This window comes from Vespula vulgaris, chromosome 9 (assembly GCF_905475345.1).
Source record: "Vespula vulgaris chromosome 9, iyVesVulg1.1, whole genome shotgun sequence".
Lineage (NCBI taxonomy): Eukaryota > Metazoa > Arthropoda > Insecta > Hymenoptera > Vespidae > Vespula > Vespula vulgaris.
Window position 1 is genome coordinate 2,145,001 of NC_066594.1, and position 15,761 is coordinate 2,160,761.

The 15,761-nt window shown below is 37.9% G+C and overlaps 1 protein-coding gene across 5 annotated transcripts in view; it reads left to right on the top strand.

Annotated features, from left to right (window-relative positions):
• Window positions 1–15,761, top strand: part of LOC127066270 (uncharacterized) — a 40,119-nt gene that overhangs the window by 11,831 nt on the left and 12,527 nt on the right. For 4 of the 5 annotated variants that reach the window (XM_050999775.1, XM_050999779.1, XM_050999778.1 and 1 more), the window contains 2 exons: window positions 773–917; window positions 11,989–12,503. In XM_050999775.1, the coding sequence (XP_050855732.1) occupies window positions 773–917; window positions 11,989–12,503 (660 nt within the window). Of the gene's footprint in view, window positions 918–11,988; window positions 12,504–15,761 lie in introns of all 5 variants that reach the window. The other variant, XM_050999776.1, reaches the window with a different exon arrangement.

Consider the following 15,761-nt stretch of genomic DNA (forward strand, 5'->3'; position numbering starts at 1 on the left):
ACTGAGAGTTTGATCGTCGAGCCTTCTCCGTCACGGGTATCGCGAGTTTTTCACTTCTTGTGTATCGTGCAACAACGAATAATCGTTGGTTCCCGTTGTTCCTCTTGTCTCGTTCGTCTTATACTCGTTACTATCGCTGTAAAAAAAAAAAAAAACAGTATACAACTCGAAGAAAACACAAGGAAGTCGTGTGTACGTTTTACGGTTACGCGCTAACGCGCGTGCCGTACGTATAAGATAGATAGATAAAGAGGAAGAGAGAATTAATTGGCAAAAATTTTTATCGCACCGTGATTTAGAGACATTCAAGCTCATAAATTTGTGCGTGAGAAATATTCAAGAAGAAAAGTACGATATACATATATATTTATATATATATATATAGAGAGAGAGACCCTTTCTTCTATCTCACCGTGTTAAATCCCAGCACCTATGGAAAGTGATCCATTCGAGGATCCACCTTACGGACGTTTCAGACGTCGAATTTGAGTGAGACGGACGAAAAGAGTGAGAGAGGACAGACAGAAAGGGAAAGAAGTTGACGAGAGACGGACGCATTTTGGCTCGGATATCGTTAATTATCCTCCTTATCGTTTTACTGTTTGTTTGCTTCGTGTCAGCGCGAATTTGAGACGTATTATAATATTGACGAGGGGAGAGAGAGAGAGAGAAAGAAAAGCAGAGGGAAAGATAGTCAGATATTGGGAAGGGGTAGAGGAGTTGTAGAGGAAAATTAAATTACAAATAATTAACAAGAAAAAATTCAAAACAGAAAAAAAAGATGGCGATACCATTCATGCAGCCGACCGAAGAGGACCAAGAACTATCGAATCAGCAACTGCAGATCATGATGGCCCTCTACATGGCACTTCAACAGGTCTTGCGGAGCAGATCATTTCGCCACTCATCAAGAAATCGTGAGTTTTATGCATTTCAAAGACTGATTCAATATTGGAGAATATATTATATATATCTTAATAGAATTAATATTTCATAAAAGCGAGATGGAAGAAACGAAAAGATACGAGAAAATAAAACGAGAGTTAGAGAGTTAGAGAGAGAGAGAGAAAGAGAGAAAGAGGAAGATAGAAAGAAAAAAAGAGGCAACACAACATCGACGACGTGTCGAAACTCGTCGTCATGTTTGTTATTTTTGATGACTCTTTTTTTCTTCTTCTTTTCTGTTTCTTTATCGATCGAATATGTACAGCATGAATCTTATTTATTATATAAGTTAGTTAAAGATTTTAAGTTTCGTCTTAACAAAGATTTTACACGTAAGAATATCCGAAAAGAAATGGAAGAATTTTATTTATTTATTCAATAAATCGTTTTTTCGTCGCATTACGTTTGTAGTTGTTTAATTAATTGTACAAAATAACAATGGAAAGACGAGAGAGAGAGAGAAAGCGAGCGAGCGAGAGAGAGAAGATAGAATAAAAAAAAGAAAGAAAGAAAGAAAGAAAGAAAGAAAGAAAGAAAGATCAACGACATCGAGGAAATACGAAGCGACTTACGTACGTATGTAAGTTAGTTGTGTGGGATGGATATGTGCATGCCGCGTGTGTAGGTCGATTCTCTCCGGCGAGGTGCAACACGTGGTTGTTGCGCGTAACGATTCTCGAGGCGTGTGATTCTCAAACGAGACGAGTTCGCGTTTAACGATTCCAAGTCGGTTCTTTCATTCTCGATATAACTTCATTCTTTGTAATAAGATATCTCTATCTAAGATCCGTCTAGAATACGTAAAGATATTTTATGCAATGTTAATTTGAGAAAAAGTCCTATCGAATAGTTTTACTTAATCGTTTCAATCGTTAGAAATATATTAATATATCTTAGAAAAGTTAAATACACACACACATATATATATATACAACATATTTAACTAACTTTACTAATCCATCGATATTTGTCGTAGATGATTTCATAGTATGTTTGTCTTCTTTTGCGTTATAGAAGAAACGAAAGAAAAAAAAAAGAAACATAAGATACCGAACGAGAGAATGAGATACATATGACATTGAGATCGTTCAAGGTAAAATTTCGACGCAAGCAACGTCGAATTAGCTTGCGCGATATTGGCAAATAGTCTGTTCACACCTGAACGGCGGTCAACGTCCAGCATGAGTCACGTTCAAAAAATCCTGTTCGGTCCATTTCCAAGTACGTATTAAGATTGAAACGTCTACGTGGATATTTTCGCTATTATACAGTACTACGTCTCCTTAACTACTCAACCGCGGTCTCTTTGCTGACAGGCTTCGAACGGCGAAAGTTGCGACATGATTTGCGTTTGTTTCGTGTGATCTTGACCACGCTCGATTCTTTTTTCTTTTTCTTTTCTTCTTTTTCTTCTTCTCTTTTTTGTTCTTCCTCTTGACGATAGGTCAATGAACTCTTTTTAACATAGCCGAATCATTCTGACCCGATCGACGTTACAAAGATTATTTTTATTCATCCTACTTACATACGTATATATATATATATAAAACATATAAATTGTAAAAATATCATTTCGAATGAAAATCTCGATAATTATTATTAAGGATATATACATTTGATATTTAATTAAAATAATCGTATGTTTGTTGTGAAACATTGAACTTTCGATGATTTGATAACTACGAGAAATATTTAGTTAATTGATGAAATATATCAATTACTATATCTATTATAATGTTACGAGAAATATGAAACATCGAGAAGCACGTAGAACGTATATACAATATTTTACGAACGCATTTTCATAAAAAACGAAATCTGAACAAAACTCGTGAATCCATAAAGATCGTTAGAAAATTTAGAATCCGTTAGAGAGAGAGAGAGAGAGAGAGAGAAAGAGAGAGCGAAAACGAACATCGTTCATGTTTCGTACGTCTTTAATTTTGATTTTCTAGTTTTCTCTTTTTTCTTGCAAATGTTTTCTAAATTTTGCGATGGATGTGTAAAACGTTGTAAGTTATATTCAACGCATAATAAAACTTAGCTTTACGAGGGTGTAGATGTAAAAAGCAAGCAGTTGCATTGCCCTAGGTGGATGAAAAGGAGAAAGAGAGATAGATAGATAGAAAGAGAGAGAGAGAGAGAGAGAGAGAGAGAGAGAGAGAGAGAAAGAGAGAGATAACGTGAACGTGTGCAACATAGAGAAAGAGAGAGAAACGTATAACAGATGTAGTGTGGGTGTAGGAGTCGAGAGTGTATGGCAGACGATGTCCGGCCATGACCCTGCTCCGTTGGTCGAGCCTCCTCTCTTTGCGGAGAAAGAGAGAAAGAGAAAGAGGAGAAGGAGGAGGAAGAGGAGGAAGAGAAGGAGGAGGAGGAGGAGGAGGCGAACGTGCACTCGCTCGCTTGCTCGAAGTAGAGAAGGAGAAAGAGTATAGTAGATGGAGAGACCACTGGTCAGCCACACCGCAGTAAAACGCGCTATAAAACGCGATGCAACGGGGTCTCTCTATCTTTTTCTCTCTTTTTCCTTTTTTCTCTCTTTCTCTGTTTCTTTTTCTCTCTTTCTCTGTTTCTCTGTTTCTCTGTTTCTCTCTTTCACGTGGCCACGCACCAAAGCGTTCGGTCAAATCTCTCGAACGTCGATCTTCTTTCTATCCAAGTTTGTTTCTCGTATTCATCGTAAGGATGAATCTCAGTTAACTAACGTTACTGTTCGTTTCTATTTTCGATAAAATCCAAAGGAAAATTTACGATCTCTCTGAGTTCGGATTTCGTCGAAAGTTTCGTCGAGCTTTTCGTTCGTTTATTGAATCGTTCGTGAAGTTAAATAAGAAAAATAAAGAGTACGTTTAATAGAAGGAGTAAAAGTAATGAAAGATCGATTTGTTTAAATCTCGTTATAAAACGTTATCGAAGTCTTGTCATCATTTGTAATATAATCCGTTAAATATTCCACTTTATTTTTAATAAAACGAACGTAGATACGTAGAAACGAATGATAAATTATTCAAAGAAATTTTTCATTATTTCGTTAGAAACGACGAACCGAGAAGAGGACGCACGCTCGTTATATTCGTTCTATATAAAAGTAAAGATAATTCCAAGTATGATAACTCTTATAGGATAGATTCGAAATCGTCGAAAATAAATGATCATTGTAATAATACGTCGTGCAAAAGTTCCAAGGAAAATTTAACTTCGAAATGGCGATGGGTCAAAGGCCGCCGGCAAAGTCGCCCGCGCACGTACATACAAACGTACGTACGTACGTACGTTCGTTCGTACGTTCTCGCGCGGTTTTCTAAACGGAAATAGTAACGCGACGGAGAGAAAGAGAAAGAAAAAGAGAAAAAGGAGGGGAAGGGGAATAGGCGGGCGAGGGTCAATAACCATACTTGCCGTGCTTTTGAGTGCGAGAAGATGCAGAATTGCGGCGGTGGGAGCTCGTGTGGTTGCATCAAATCGGGGCTTTCGGGTAGTATTTATAGAAACAGCTGTGGGCAGGCCCGCGTATTGCCGACGTTGCTGTGTCGGTGGAGTAGAGACCGCGAAAATCTACTTTCTCCATCTCTCTCTCACTTTTCGAACGCGTTTTAGCAACGAGAAACTTCCCCCTCGTCATCGCTCTAAAAACGTAAGTGTGGCAATCACGATTACGCGGGCGTAAGATGAGATTTCTCTCTTCGGGAGACTTTTAGTCTCCGTTTAAATTTCAAATTGGAAATGAGAACACGGAAAAGAAAGAAAGGGAGAGAGAGAGAGAGAGAGAGAGAGAGATCGAGAATCGAGATTAGTAGAAGAAGATAGAAAGAGAGAAGGGAGCGTCTGTATACATTATAAAAAATGTAGCGTATTCGTCATTGTAAATTGTCGGATAGAATCCTCTATCTATCTCTTTCTTTTTTTTCTCGCGCGGGTATCTCTCTCCCGTTTCATTTTCTTTTTCATTCAAAAAAGCTAAAAGATCTCTTTCGTGAGGTTCTTCAAAAATTCATTAGACTCAGCGACAGAAATCGTCTTGACTCTCCTCTCTCTCTTTCTCTCTCTCTCTCTCTCTCTCTTTCTTTCTTTCTTTCTTTCTCTCTTTCGCTTTCGTCGACGATTCGTTATCGCGAGCGAGTAAACCGTACTTTATCTCGAAACGCGAAGCAGACACTCGAGAACCGCAGCACTTCTTTTTATCTCTTCGCGTCCACCGTGCGCTCTTTATCTCTCTTCTTTCTCTCTTTTTCTCTTTCTCTCTCTTTCTTTTTTTCTTTTTCTTCTCTCTTTCAGTCTATCAATCGTCCACGGTACGATCGAAACCTTCGAAAGATATTTCATCTAGGATTATTTTCTTAAACGAATAGCGTTTTAAAGAGGCGCGAAATATTTTCACGCTCTCTTGAATTCTCACTCACTCTCTCTTTCTCTCTTTCGTTCACGACAGGGTAGAATAAGGGCACGCATCTTCAACGGTTCATGAAATTCGGCAGATCTTATCTCTACCGAACCCTTCTTCCGATTAGTACATAAGTCCCGTTTATCTCTCTTTGTCATCGAAGATTCCATCGTTCTCGTTTATTATCATTTATCTTTACTTTCTCGCAGAACGATGAAATATCATTCCTTAAATATCCTTTTAATTCGCTTAGTGTTTAAATGACCGTAAAAAGGGCAAACTTTAGGTTAAAAAAGAAAACGAAAGAAAAAGAAAGAAAGAGAAAGAGAGAGAGAGAGAGAGAGAGAGGTGATAGAAATTAGAAGAAGATAAATAGATAGTTTGCAGGAGGCCACGAATCCTAGTAGAATATTTCTTTCTACTTTATTTCTTTCTCTTTCTATATCTTGGACTTGTTCGCGTGAGCGATGGCCTGGAATCACGCTCGGTAAATTTATCAAGAACGAACGCGTACGAGAAGGAGATAGATAGATAAATAGATAGATAGATAGATAGACAGACAGATAGATAGAGAAAGGAGAAAAAGAGAGAAAAAGAGAGACGAGGTCCGTGCGATAAAAGAAAGAGACGATCGTGAGAGACGATGACGGTAACGAGGATGGGTGGATGGTAAGATGATGGGAGTCGAAGGGAGCCGAGGTCGAAAACACTTTATTTAATTTTCGCGGCTCACGAAACGCATCCTGGTCGCACGTGTCTGTATCTCTCTTTCTCATCTAAAAAATAAACAAGCGAGAGCTTCGTCCCGATCGTTGCCATTTCATGAGAAAGATTCTATTAAATAGCGAATAATTCATTTTATTTTCTTCATGGATATTGTATGTTTTGATATCGTTCGTAACAAGTAGAAGTAAATTATGAAAATTAGAAGGAAATAAATATCCGTCGATGAAATTTTAATGTGCGTTTTCATGATATCATGATTCAAATTAAAATGATACTAATGGGTAATTATGTAAATATAATTGTAACTTGTAAGAAAGAGATGTAGCGTCGTACCTTGTGTGTAAAATATCGAAAGATCAACTTCGAGAGAGGAAGAGAAAGAAAGAAAAAGAGAGAGAGAGAGAAAGAGAGAGAAAGTAATCTGTGGTTTCTCGATGCGAGAAGCACACAACTGATGCAATCGCTATCGCATTATGCGTCTTATTGAATCGAGATTACAGCACTCGGATAACGACGACGAGACCCTCTCGATATTAACGTTTCATTCGCTAGGATGCACAGGCTCATCTCTATCTCTCTTTCTCTCTCTTCTTCTCTATCTTTTGTAAACCAAGAAGATCGAGCCTCTTCTCTTCCATTTTCGATCTACGATTTCAATCTGAACGTGATATTTGTACGAGCAGACCTTTTCTCGAACTTATATAAGTACCGTAGGGCGTTAGTAGTAGATAAGCGATTATTATTCGATATTATCAATTATGACAACGCAAGATGAATTAGTTCGATTCGTTTTTTCTTTTGTCTTGTTTCTTCCTTTTTACTTACTTATCTTTAATTTCTTTTTGTGTGTGTGTATGTGTGTGTGTTTTTTTTCTTTCTTTTTTTCTTTATTCGATCGAGTCTCAAATACTTATTTATTTAGTTCTTCCCCGAAGTAGAAAATGAATCATTTAGTAAGAATCTTTTTTTCGGATTCACCGATGCATGAGTTTCTTATAATCTTCCAATCTTTATCCAAGATATCTCGACGATCCTTTTTCAATAGTAACATAATCCAGTAAAATAATATCTTGTATTAATTGTATCTTTTTTTCAAGTCAACAATGTTATTAACACGAGCACGTTGATTCCTTTCTTTTTCTTTTCGTTCTTGTTCTTATAAAATAACGCGACTTCGTCCTTTCTTTTTTAATTATTTAATTAATTCAACTTGTTACGAACGGAAGATTAGATTTAAAAAAAAAATTATTAGAAAAAGGAAAAAAAAATCGAATCTTCGACCCTTTGAGGGTACTGTACTACTTATTACACTAGTACACCAACTATTATTATTACTACTACTACACTACTACTACTATTACTACTACTATTATGGTATACGTCGTTAAAATTCCATGATGTTAGGAAAGACAATGGCCCCGAGTCTACTCGAAAGCACAACGACAGCAATCTACTATACTACACAACGCAACACAACAACGTGCTCGAGCGTAACGCGTTCGGACCTGTTCGTGCTTGTTTTTTCTTTTTTTTTTTCTTTTCTTTTTCTTTTTTCTTTTTTTTTTACGTTCTCTCAGCTGTCCAAGGGCTCGATGGGACACACCGAGTACCGAATGGCGCACATATCATTTTTTTTCCTCGACCCTCCGCCAACAACGGGCAACGAATTAACAGAGACAATGGCTCGCATTATACTTTGCCTCGGAGACAGACAGTTTACTTCGTTTTTGGCTCTCTCTTTCTCTCTCTCTCTTTGCTTTTAGCCGACATAAATTTCGTCTCGCTTCGTCTCGCGAGCTCGTTAAACGTTCTCTTTTTATCTCACAATTTTCGTCTTACAATAAATTAGAAATATTAAAACGATCACGGAAGTCGCAATAATAATTGTAATTCATTCAAAAGGAGAATAATGTAATCATCGAGATAGATTGAAACGAGGAAATATCATATTCTTTGCTTATACAATTAGATAAAAAGGAATCGATTTATTCATAAAGAAAGAAAGAAAATGATTTATAATAATGATCTGGCGCTTGTAACCACGCGTCTTGTTAATAATATCGCTACTCGTAAGAGTCGTATTTTTGATACGTAATGATAACAAGAATAGAGAAGGAGGAAATGGATTTGAAAGAGGGAAAGAGTGGTTAAGAGAAAGACAGAATGAACGGAAGGAGGAACGACGCAATTGAAATCGTAGCCTATCTATCGTGTAATATACGTCTCTCATTGTCACGGAAAAGTGGCGAATGTGAGTCGCGATAAAAAGTATTTGCGCTCGAGCGGCGCTTACGCCGACGCGTGTACACGCACACATATACACAAGTATATATACGTATACGTAAAAACATAAGTATACGTATAGATTCGTATGCATCGTGAAGGAGGAAGAGGAGGAGGAGGAGGAGGACGGTGCAGTGGCCGAGCGTTGCAAGTATTTTACGCGTTCGTATGGTTCTTACCCTCTCTGTGTACATATATATTTATATATATGTATATATATCTGCGTGTGTGTGTGTACGTATAATTCGTGTGTATATCGTAGTAGCAAGAGTAGGAGTAGTAACAGCAGTAGCAGCAGCAACAGCAACAGCAACAGCAGCAGCAGCAGCAGCAGTCGCATGCAGCAAGCTCTGCACGCGGCCTTGAGAGAGGTTCTTTGTGCGGTACAGCGTTCACTGCCGATTGCTCGTATGTATATACATACGTACAGACATCTACACACACATACCATCTATAGTTACGTATATATGTATTGTTTGTAAATGTATGCAATCATTCGCCTTTCGTTGTATTATTGTCGTCGTTGTTACATATACTGTAACAAGTTGCGTTGCACTTATGTACAAAGTGCGCTCCATGTGACTCACGTGCTCGCATATGCTACCGGCGTATATACTCTCTCTTTCTCTCTCTCTCTCTCTCTTTCTCTTTTTCTCTGTTTTTCTTTCTCTTTCTTTCTATCACTTTTTCTCACATGGTCTCTCTTTCTCTCTTCCCGCGGATCCATATAACTTCGTCGAGATATATACACCAAGGAAAGCACACGAGAGTTACTGAAAGAGAGAGAGAGAGACAGTGAGAGAGAAAGAGAGAGAGAGAAAGAGAGAGAGAGAGAGAGAGAGAGAGAGTGCATGCGGGTGTCGGCCACGTGCGCGTTGCACTTTTTGCTCGCGCCACTCGCGCCTCTCCTCTTCGTCCTCGGCGTCGAAATTTATATGTAGAAGTACACATGCGTCCCTTTACTTCGAAGTTTCTCTCAGCGCCTACGATTTTCGCGAACGACGTCGAACAAAGCTTAATTACTCAACGTTCGTTTACCTTATTTTATTGACTCGTATATACTATCATATATGTATGTATATATATATATTTTATTTTTCTTTTTTCTTTTTATAAAGCACATAATGCTCTTCCTTTCTCGAGAACGAACGCACGCGTATATATTGAAAATTCTCTTTTTTTCTTTTTTCTTTTTTAAACGAGAATACTACTCGTTCTAAGAGTCGAAAGCCATGTTTTTTTTTTCTTTTTCGTTTTTTTTCATTCATTCGACATTTATCTATGTATGCATATATGTAGATACGTTAGATGGATCGTGAAGGTTTGTAAGTAAGATTACGCAAATAAGAGAGGAAAGTCGTTTATTGAAATCGCTTTGGCGGGCAAATGAATTATCGGATTCAGAGGCGATATAAATCTCTTTTGGTAAAGGTCCGCGCGTGGGTTTCTCACGGGCGTCTTGCCATTCGAGCAACAAGCAACGAACAACTAGCAACAACAACGAGGAGAAGGAATGAATCGTTGAATGTACACTACCACCACTACAATCATCATCATCATCATCATCACTACTACCACCACTACTATAATTATCATCATCATCATCGTCGTCATCGTCGTCGTCGTCATCGTCATCACTATGGTCACCATCATCATCACCGTCGCCGCCGCCATTACTGTTTCGAGTGACATTTCGTTTGAAAAAGCCAGCAGACAGATACACTCATGTGTACTATAGGTAGAAAGTAACGACGTTAAAAGGACGATGATCAACGGGAGGACGAAGAGATCCTCTGTCTTTCTCTCTCTTTTTTCTCTTTTCTTCTCTCTATCTTTCCTATGTGCTAAACGCGTTTTGCAAGCAGTGGAAAGTGGTTATATTATCGAGCGTGGATTTTACGAGGAAGAAGAAAGAGAAGTTGAGATTCGATCGAGCGTCGTGTGTAGGCGAGGATGCTAAGATCGAGCATGCTCGATGGGTTGTGAAGTAAAAGAAAAAGCACGTTAGAGAAAGAGAAAGAGAGAGATAACGAGAGAGAGAGAGAAAGAGTCATCTTACGAGAGACGTTTACTCGAAATGTCAAGGATGCAACCACGTGCGAGCGAGCGAACGAACGAGCGAGCGCACGCGCCAGTAAGAGAGGGAGAAAAAGAGAGAGAGAGAGAGAGAGAGAGAGAGAGAGAGAGAGAGAGATAATGTAGATGGATAGAAAGAAAAAGCGATAGACTCGCCTCACGAAACAATGCTACTCGGAGGCGCGCTGGATTATTGTTATTTTGTCACGCACGCTCTCCACGTAGGTATATACATATACATATATGTATATATGTATATGTATAAATACATATAATGCATGCATGTATATGCATAAATACATGTGTGTGTGTGTGTATGCATAGGTACATATATCATGCGAGGGACGACGTCAGGGAGAACGAGGTGGGACTTTGAAATGTTTCCGAGGGCCCGCGGCGTGAACGAACCTTCGAACGATCTTGTTGCATTCGTAAAGTTTGAACGGTTTAGATTTGGTTTCCTTTTACCTTATTACCACTATCTTCGAATGTAATCTTTCGTGTAAACTCGATAAGAAATTATAACACGGTGGTAAATACCTATATTGATATCGATATTTAAGAGTGATTCGTTCAAAGTGACGTCGTTCGAGATGATAAAAATGAAAAAGAAAGAAAAACGAAAGACGTTTATGTACATATTTATATGTGTGCATATATATATATATATATATATATATATATATATCGTGTGTGTGTGTGTGTGTGTGGGCTCGTTGGTGTGTATATATGTAATGTGTATTTTAAAAGTGGAGTCAAGCAGTCTGCTGGTATGATTCGAAAGAGATAAGCTGACTTTTCTCGAAGATAAATCGATAAATATTATTTCGAAGATTTCTCAAAGTTATATTGCGTTAATTAAATTTTCTTATCGGTACAGTCATAGGCGATAGCATTTGAAACAATAATACTACTTTTGGTCGGTAGTTTTAAAAGTATTTGAAACGTGTAATAAGGAGCTCGTGTTGCATTGCGGACGTCAAAACTCGAAGGCCGTATGTTCGCCCTTCGTAAGTCTTAAAACACGATCATTATCCAACAATGTCGTTCCTCGCCATTCTCGGACACGTCGTTACCTTGTTACGCGTGACACGCTGACGTTAAACCCTTATAAGCGCGATAGCGGTTGCTCGCGCCTTTCCATTAAGCGTACGACATAATTTCAACGTCGAACGATCACCCGACGTGCTACAATGTAGCTCTCACCGATAAACCCTTTTTATTATTATTTTTCATTCCTTTTTTTTACACGGAAAAGAAAGAACCGGCACGAGCAACTCTCTTTTGTGCGCGATTACATTTGAAAAAGAAATAGAAAGAAAGAGAGAGAGAGAGAGAGGAAAAACTTCAAAAACTGATAAGAGAAATTGATCGATTCAATCTATATCAATCTCGAAATCAAATCTTTTCGTTTCTTCCACCATACCAATATTCGATGGTATTGACGCTTTTATGTATGTAGCTTGATATAGTATAAAAACTGTTGGTCATTATATCATTTTATAAAAATAATATTTTTCTTTCCGAATTGTCTCGAGTTACATTTATAAACGTTCGTGTCCATCTGTTTGCAGATCCTCGTCGTCAAGGAAACACAGTAGGTTCGCGAGAACATGGATTGGTTCTGTTGGATCAAGATATCGCTGGATTACCGTTACCAGATTTAGTATCATCGGCGATGCAACAATTGCCACCTCCATCGCCGCAAGTTACGGTTTCCGCACCTACCAGCCCGACGAGGGATGCCACGTTTCAATTTCCAGAATGTAGTGGTACCAATAACGTAGCCGCCGCTGCGGCCGCCGCAGCCGCTGCTTCCTATGCAAATGTTGCCAGAAACGACAATTATGAGAATGAGGATGAGGAGGGGGCACCCGTGCCAACTCCAAGGCCACGGCCACGAAGACGCAGACCAATAAATGTTCGTGTCCCTTTGAAAAAGACCTCGCTCACTCTTGAGCCAGCTTGCAATGGTGACAGCACTTGTTGCGAACATCCTGGTCACGCTTTACGTAATGGACAATGGTGGATTAGCATTGGGGCCAACCTAAGAAACATCGCCGATGATTTCCAGGCGTCCAAGACAAAGGTTAGCCTGAAATGTCTTTATCTACAAACGATGATAATACTCGTGACGATAATATTGTCGTTTTGCGTGTTTCATTACTATTGGAACGTGTCATCAATCCAATCAAATCCTTGAGATCGAAGAATCAATAAGCGTTTATTTCTACAAATTCGTTTTATATTTATAATCAATCGTAGGTAATATGATTGTTAAGTTTAATACATATATCGTATTATTAGTTAGTTACTTCACGATTACGATTAACCGATACTATCGGGTCATTCTTATCTTATCGTTTAACATCGACCAGATGTTACGAATTTATGTTACGAATTTAGATGCAATTAGATACGATCGTTACGATTAACTTTTATGATGAAATACGAAGAATTTAGAAGACATTACTTTACGTAATTAAGTAGGAAGAGGTTTTACCTTCTTTCCCTTCTCCCTTTTCTCCCGCGAAAAAGGAAAAGAGAATGATTTAAAGATAATTTCACGTTTAGCAAACTCACCATTTTATTTCGAATTTATCCCATCTCTTTGTCTGTCACGAAAGGTTTTATCGTCCTTTACGGTTACTCACCCCCTTAACGTTTCTAAATAATTTTTCTTGGTATAAATCCCGAACGATTTCTCGCAGTTTCTATTTACTTTTATATATATAAAGACGGTCCTATTTTCTCACGCTTAGGATTTAATGGTATCCTATAATGACCATAGCCACGAATTCGTTTCGATACGTTTTTCTTTCTCCGGACATCAAACACACATATATATATATCTATATATATAGAGAGAGAGAGAGAAAGAAAGAGAGAAAAAGAAAATACAGAAAGAAAGAAAGAAAGATAGAGAGAATGGTAGGTAGAAGGGCATAAACGCGAATTTAGTTATATCATGGTAGTGTGGATGTCCCGGAGGTGCAATAAATATCGACTCGCCATCCGTTAAGACGTCTAGTATTGCTCCCGTGGTGTGGTTGCTCCCGTACCACCGATACTTCATCAAAAACTCTACCCACGCCTTCCAGTTATCTCTCTCCCTCTCTCTCTCTCTCTCTCTCAATTTCTTTCTTTCTCTATCTGTCTCTCTCCATTCTGTCTCTGTTTTCTTCTTCTTTCTTTTCTATCTCATTTTCTATACACTATCCCATACGATTGAACATGCAAAAATCTTCCCATACAAGTTCGACCCAAGAACATTCTTTTCTCTTGTTTGTTATTCTCACCACCGTCGTTATTATCGTCATTAAGAAAATCTCGAAAGGCATTGTTTTAGATCGAACTCGATGGCTACGCGTAATCTCTGATCAAGAAGGGAAAAAAGAAGTGGAAAACACGATCCTCTTTCTTTTCTTTCTTTCTCTCTCTCTCTCTCTCTCTCTCTCTCTCTCTCTCTCTCTTTTATCTTTCTTCTCTTCTTCTTTTTATCCTATCTCGCCTTTATCCTCTTTGAAGATTCGTCAGCGTGATACCCAATTCCGAAACGTCTAATTATCGCTGCTTAAGTGCCGGTAATTGAAGGGGGACCAACAGAACCGTGAAATCGAAGAAATCCTGACGGCTTTTCAGAAACCATCTCTATCTATCCTCTCTCTCTCTCTCTTTCTCTATCTTTCTTTCTCTCTTTGTCAGTCTCTGTCTCTTTCTTTTTTCTTTCTTCCTTTCTTTATCCTCCCTCCACTTCATTCAATCGATCGACACTCGTACAAGCTAGTCTCGAGTTCGGCTAATACCGCCCCCAGACACACTTTCGACCCACGACCTTTTATTTATTTCCACGTCGATCCTTAGCTTTGTCTTTAACTTCGAACAATTCTTTTTATTTTGTTACTGTCGATATAAATCAACCGAACTCCGAGGAAGAAATTTTTTTTGTCGATAAAATTTAATATAACTTCATTTATAATTCTTATTGCGTTCAACATTAATTAATTCTTTATGAAACAATATGAATTTCAAATCAAACACTTACATATATATATATATGTGTGTGTGTGTGTGTTTGTTTAATTTCAATTTGATTTTATCGTCAATTTTTATTAACAAAATTGATGATTTATAATAATAACCGAAGTTATTAATATTTTAATAAATGTTTAATTACATATTTATATGTATATATATACGAGTTATACATAGAGTATAATAATTCAATCAATATTTTGTTATTACATAATTTTTCTATAGAAACAGAACAAACAAATTTGTTCTACGGAGTGCTCGGAAATTTTCATGAATTATTTCATTCAATAGATATTTCTTTCCGTCGTATAGTTACTTTAAAAAAGAAAAAAAGAAAATATTGAATTTTCTTTAAGAAAAAATAATTCGGTATAGTTATTACACATAGTTAAGATACTCATCTTTGACAAAAGTTCAGATTTTCAAGAAGAATAAAGAGGAGAAGGAAAGAAGAGAATGAGGCTTAGTGGATAGGTCGACGGGCGTAAATTACGAGCGCGATTTCTTCTCTCTTTCTTTTCTCTCTCTCTCTCTCTCTTTCTTTCTCTTTTCCCTAGTCGTTTCTCGTGGAAAGCCACGAACTCGACGTCGTGTTTTACATATGCATGGGAGAGTAAGCGAGCATGTAACGGCTAAGTGGCCACATCCCCTTACGTGAAAGTTAAGTGGGCATGGCGTAGCACGAGCCGTGGGGCCACGGGCCGAGAAAATTATCTTCAATTATCTCGCCCGATCGAAGAAGTCTTTTATCTTTCTCTCTCTCTCTCTTTCTCTCTCTTATTCTCTTCTTATACATTCTTCTCCTTAACTTTGCAAAATTTATTATTTTTCGTACATCAACTGTTCTTTTATTTATCTGCTCGTGATAGATAATTAAAAGATATTTTAAAATGTCTGACGGAATATAAATACGATCGAAATCAAATGATGTATTGTAACGTAAAATAGTTCGATTAATAAATTTCGTAGAAGAACTTTAATTAGTCCATCGTGAGATATTTATTAAGAGGAATAGTAAATTAAGATATAGATCTTATAGACGTCTACAGCTCCCAACTCGCTTAGGTTCTAACGCGATCGGTGAAAGAACTTACAGAAAGACAGAGAGAGAGAGAGAGACAGAGAGAGAGAGAGAAAGAGAGAGAGAGAATGAATTTCCTCTTGGTTTCGTGCAGAGAGTCGTCCTGCCGACATTTATCAGCCGCTTAAATTATCAGTCGACGTGCAAATTGATACATTAGTCTCTGGCTGCGGTAGCGCCAAGTAACGGATCTTTGAATTGCTATGTCGTAATAATGTAAGGTAAACGTTT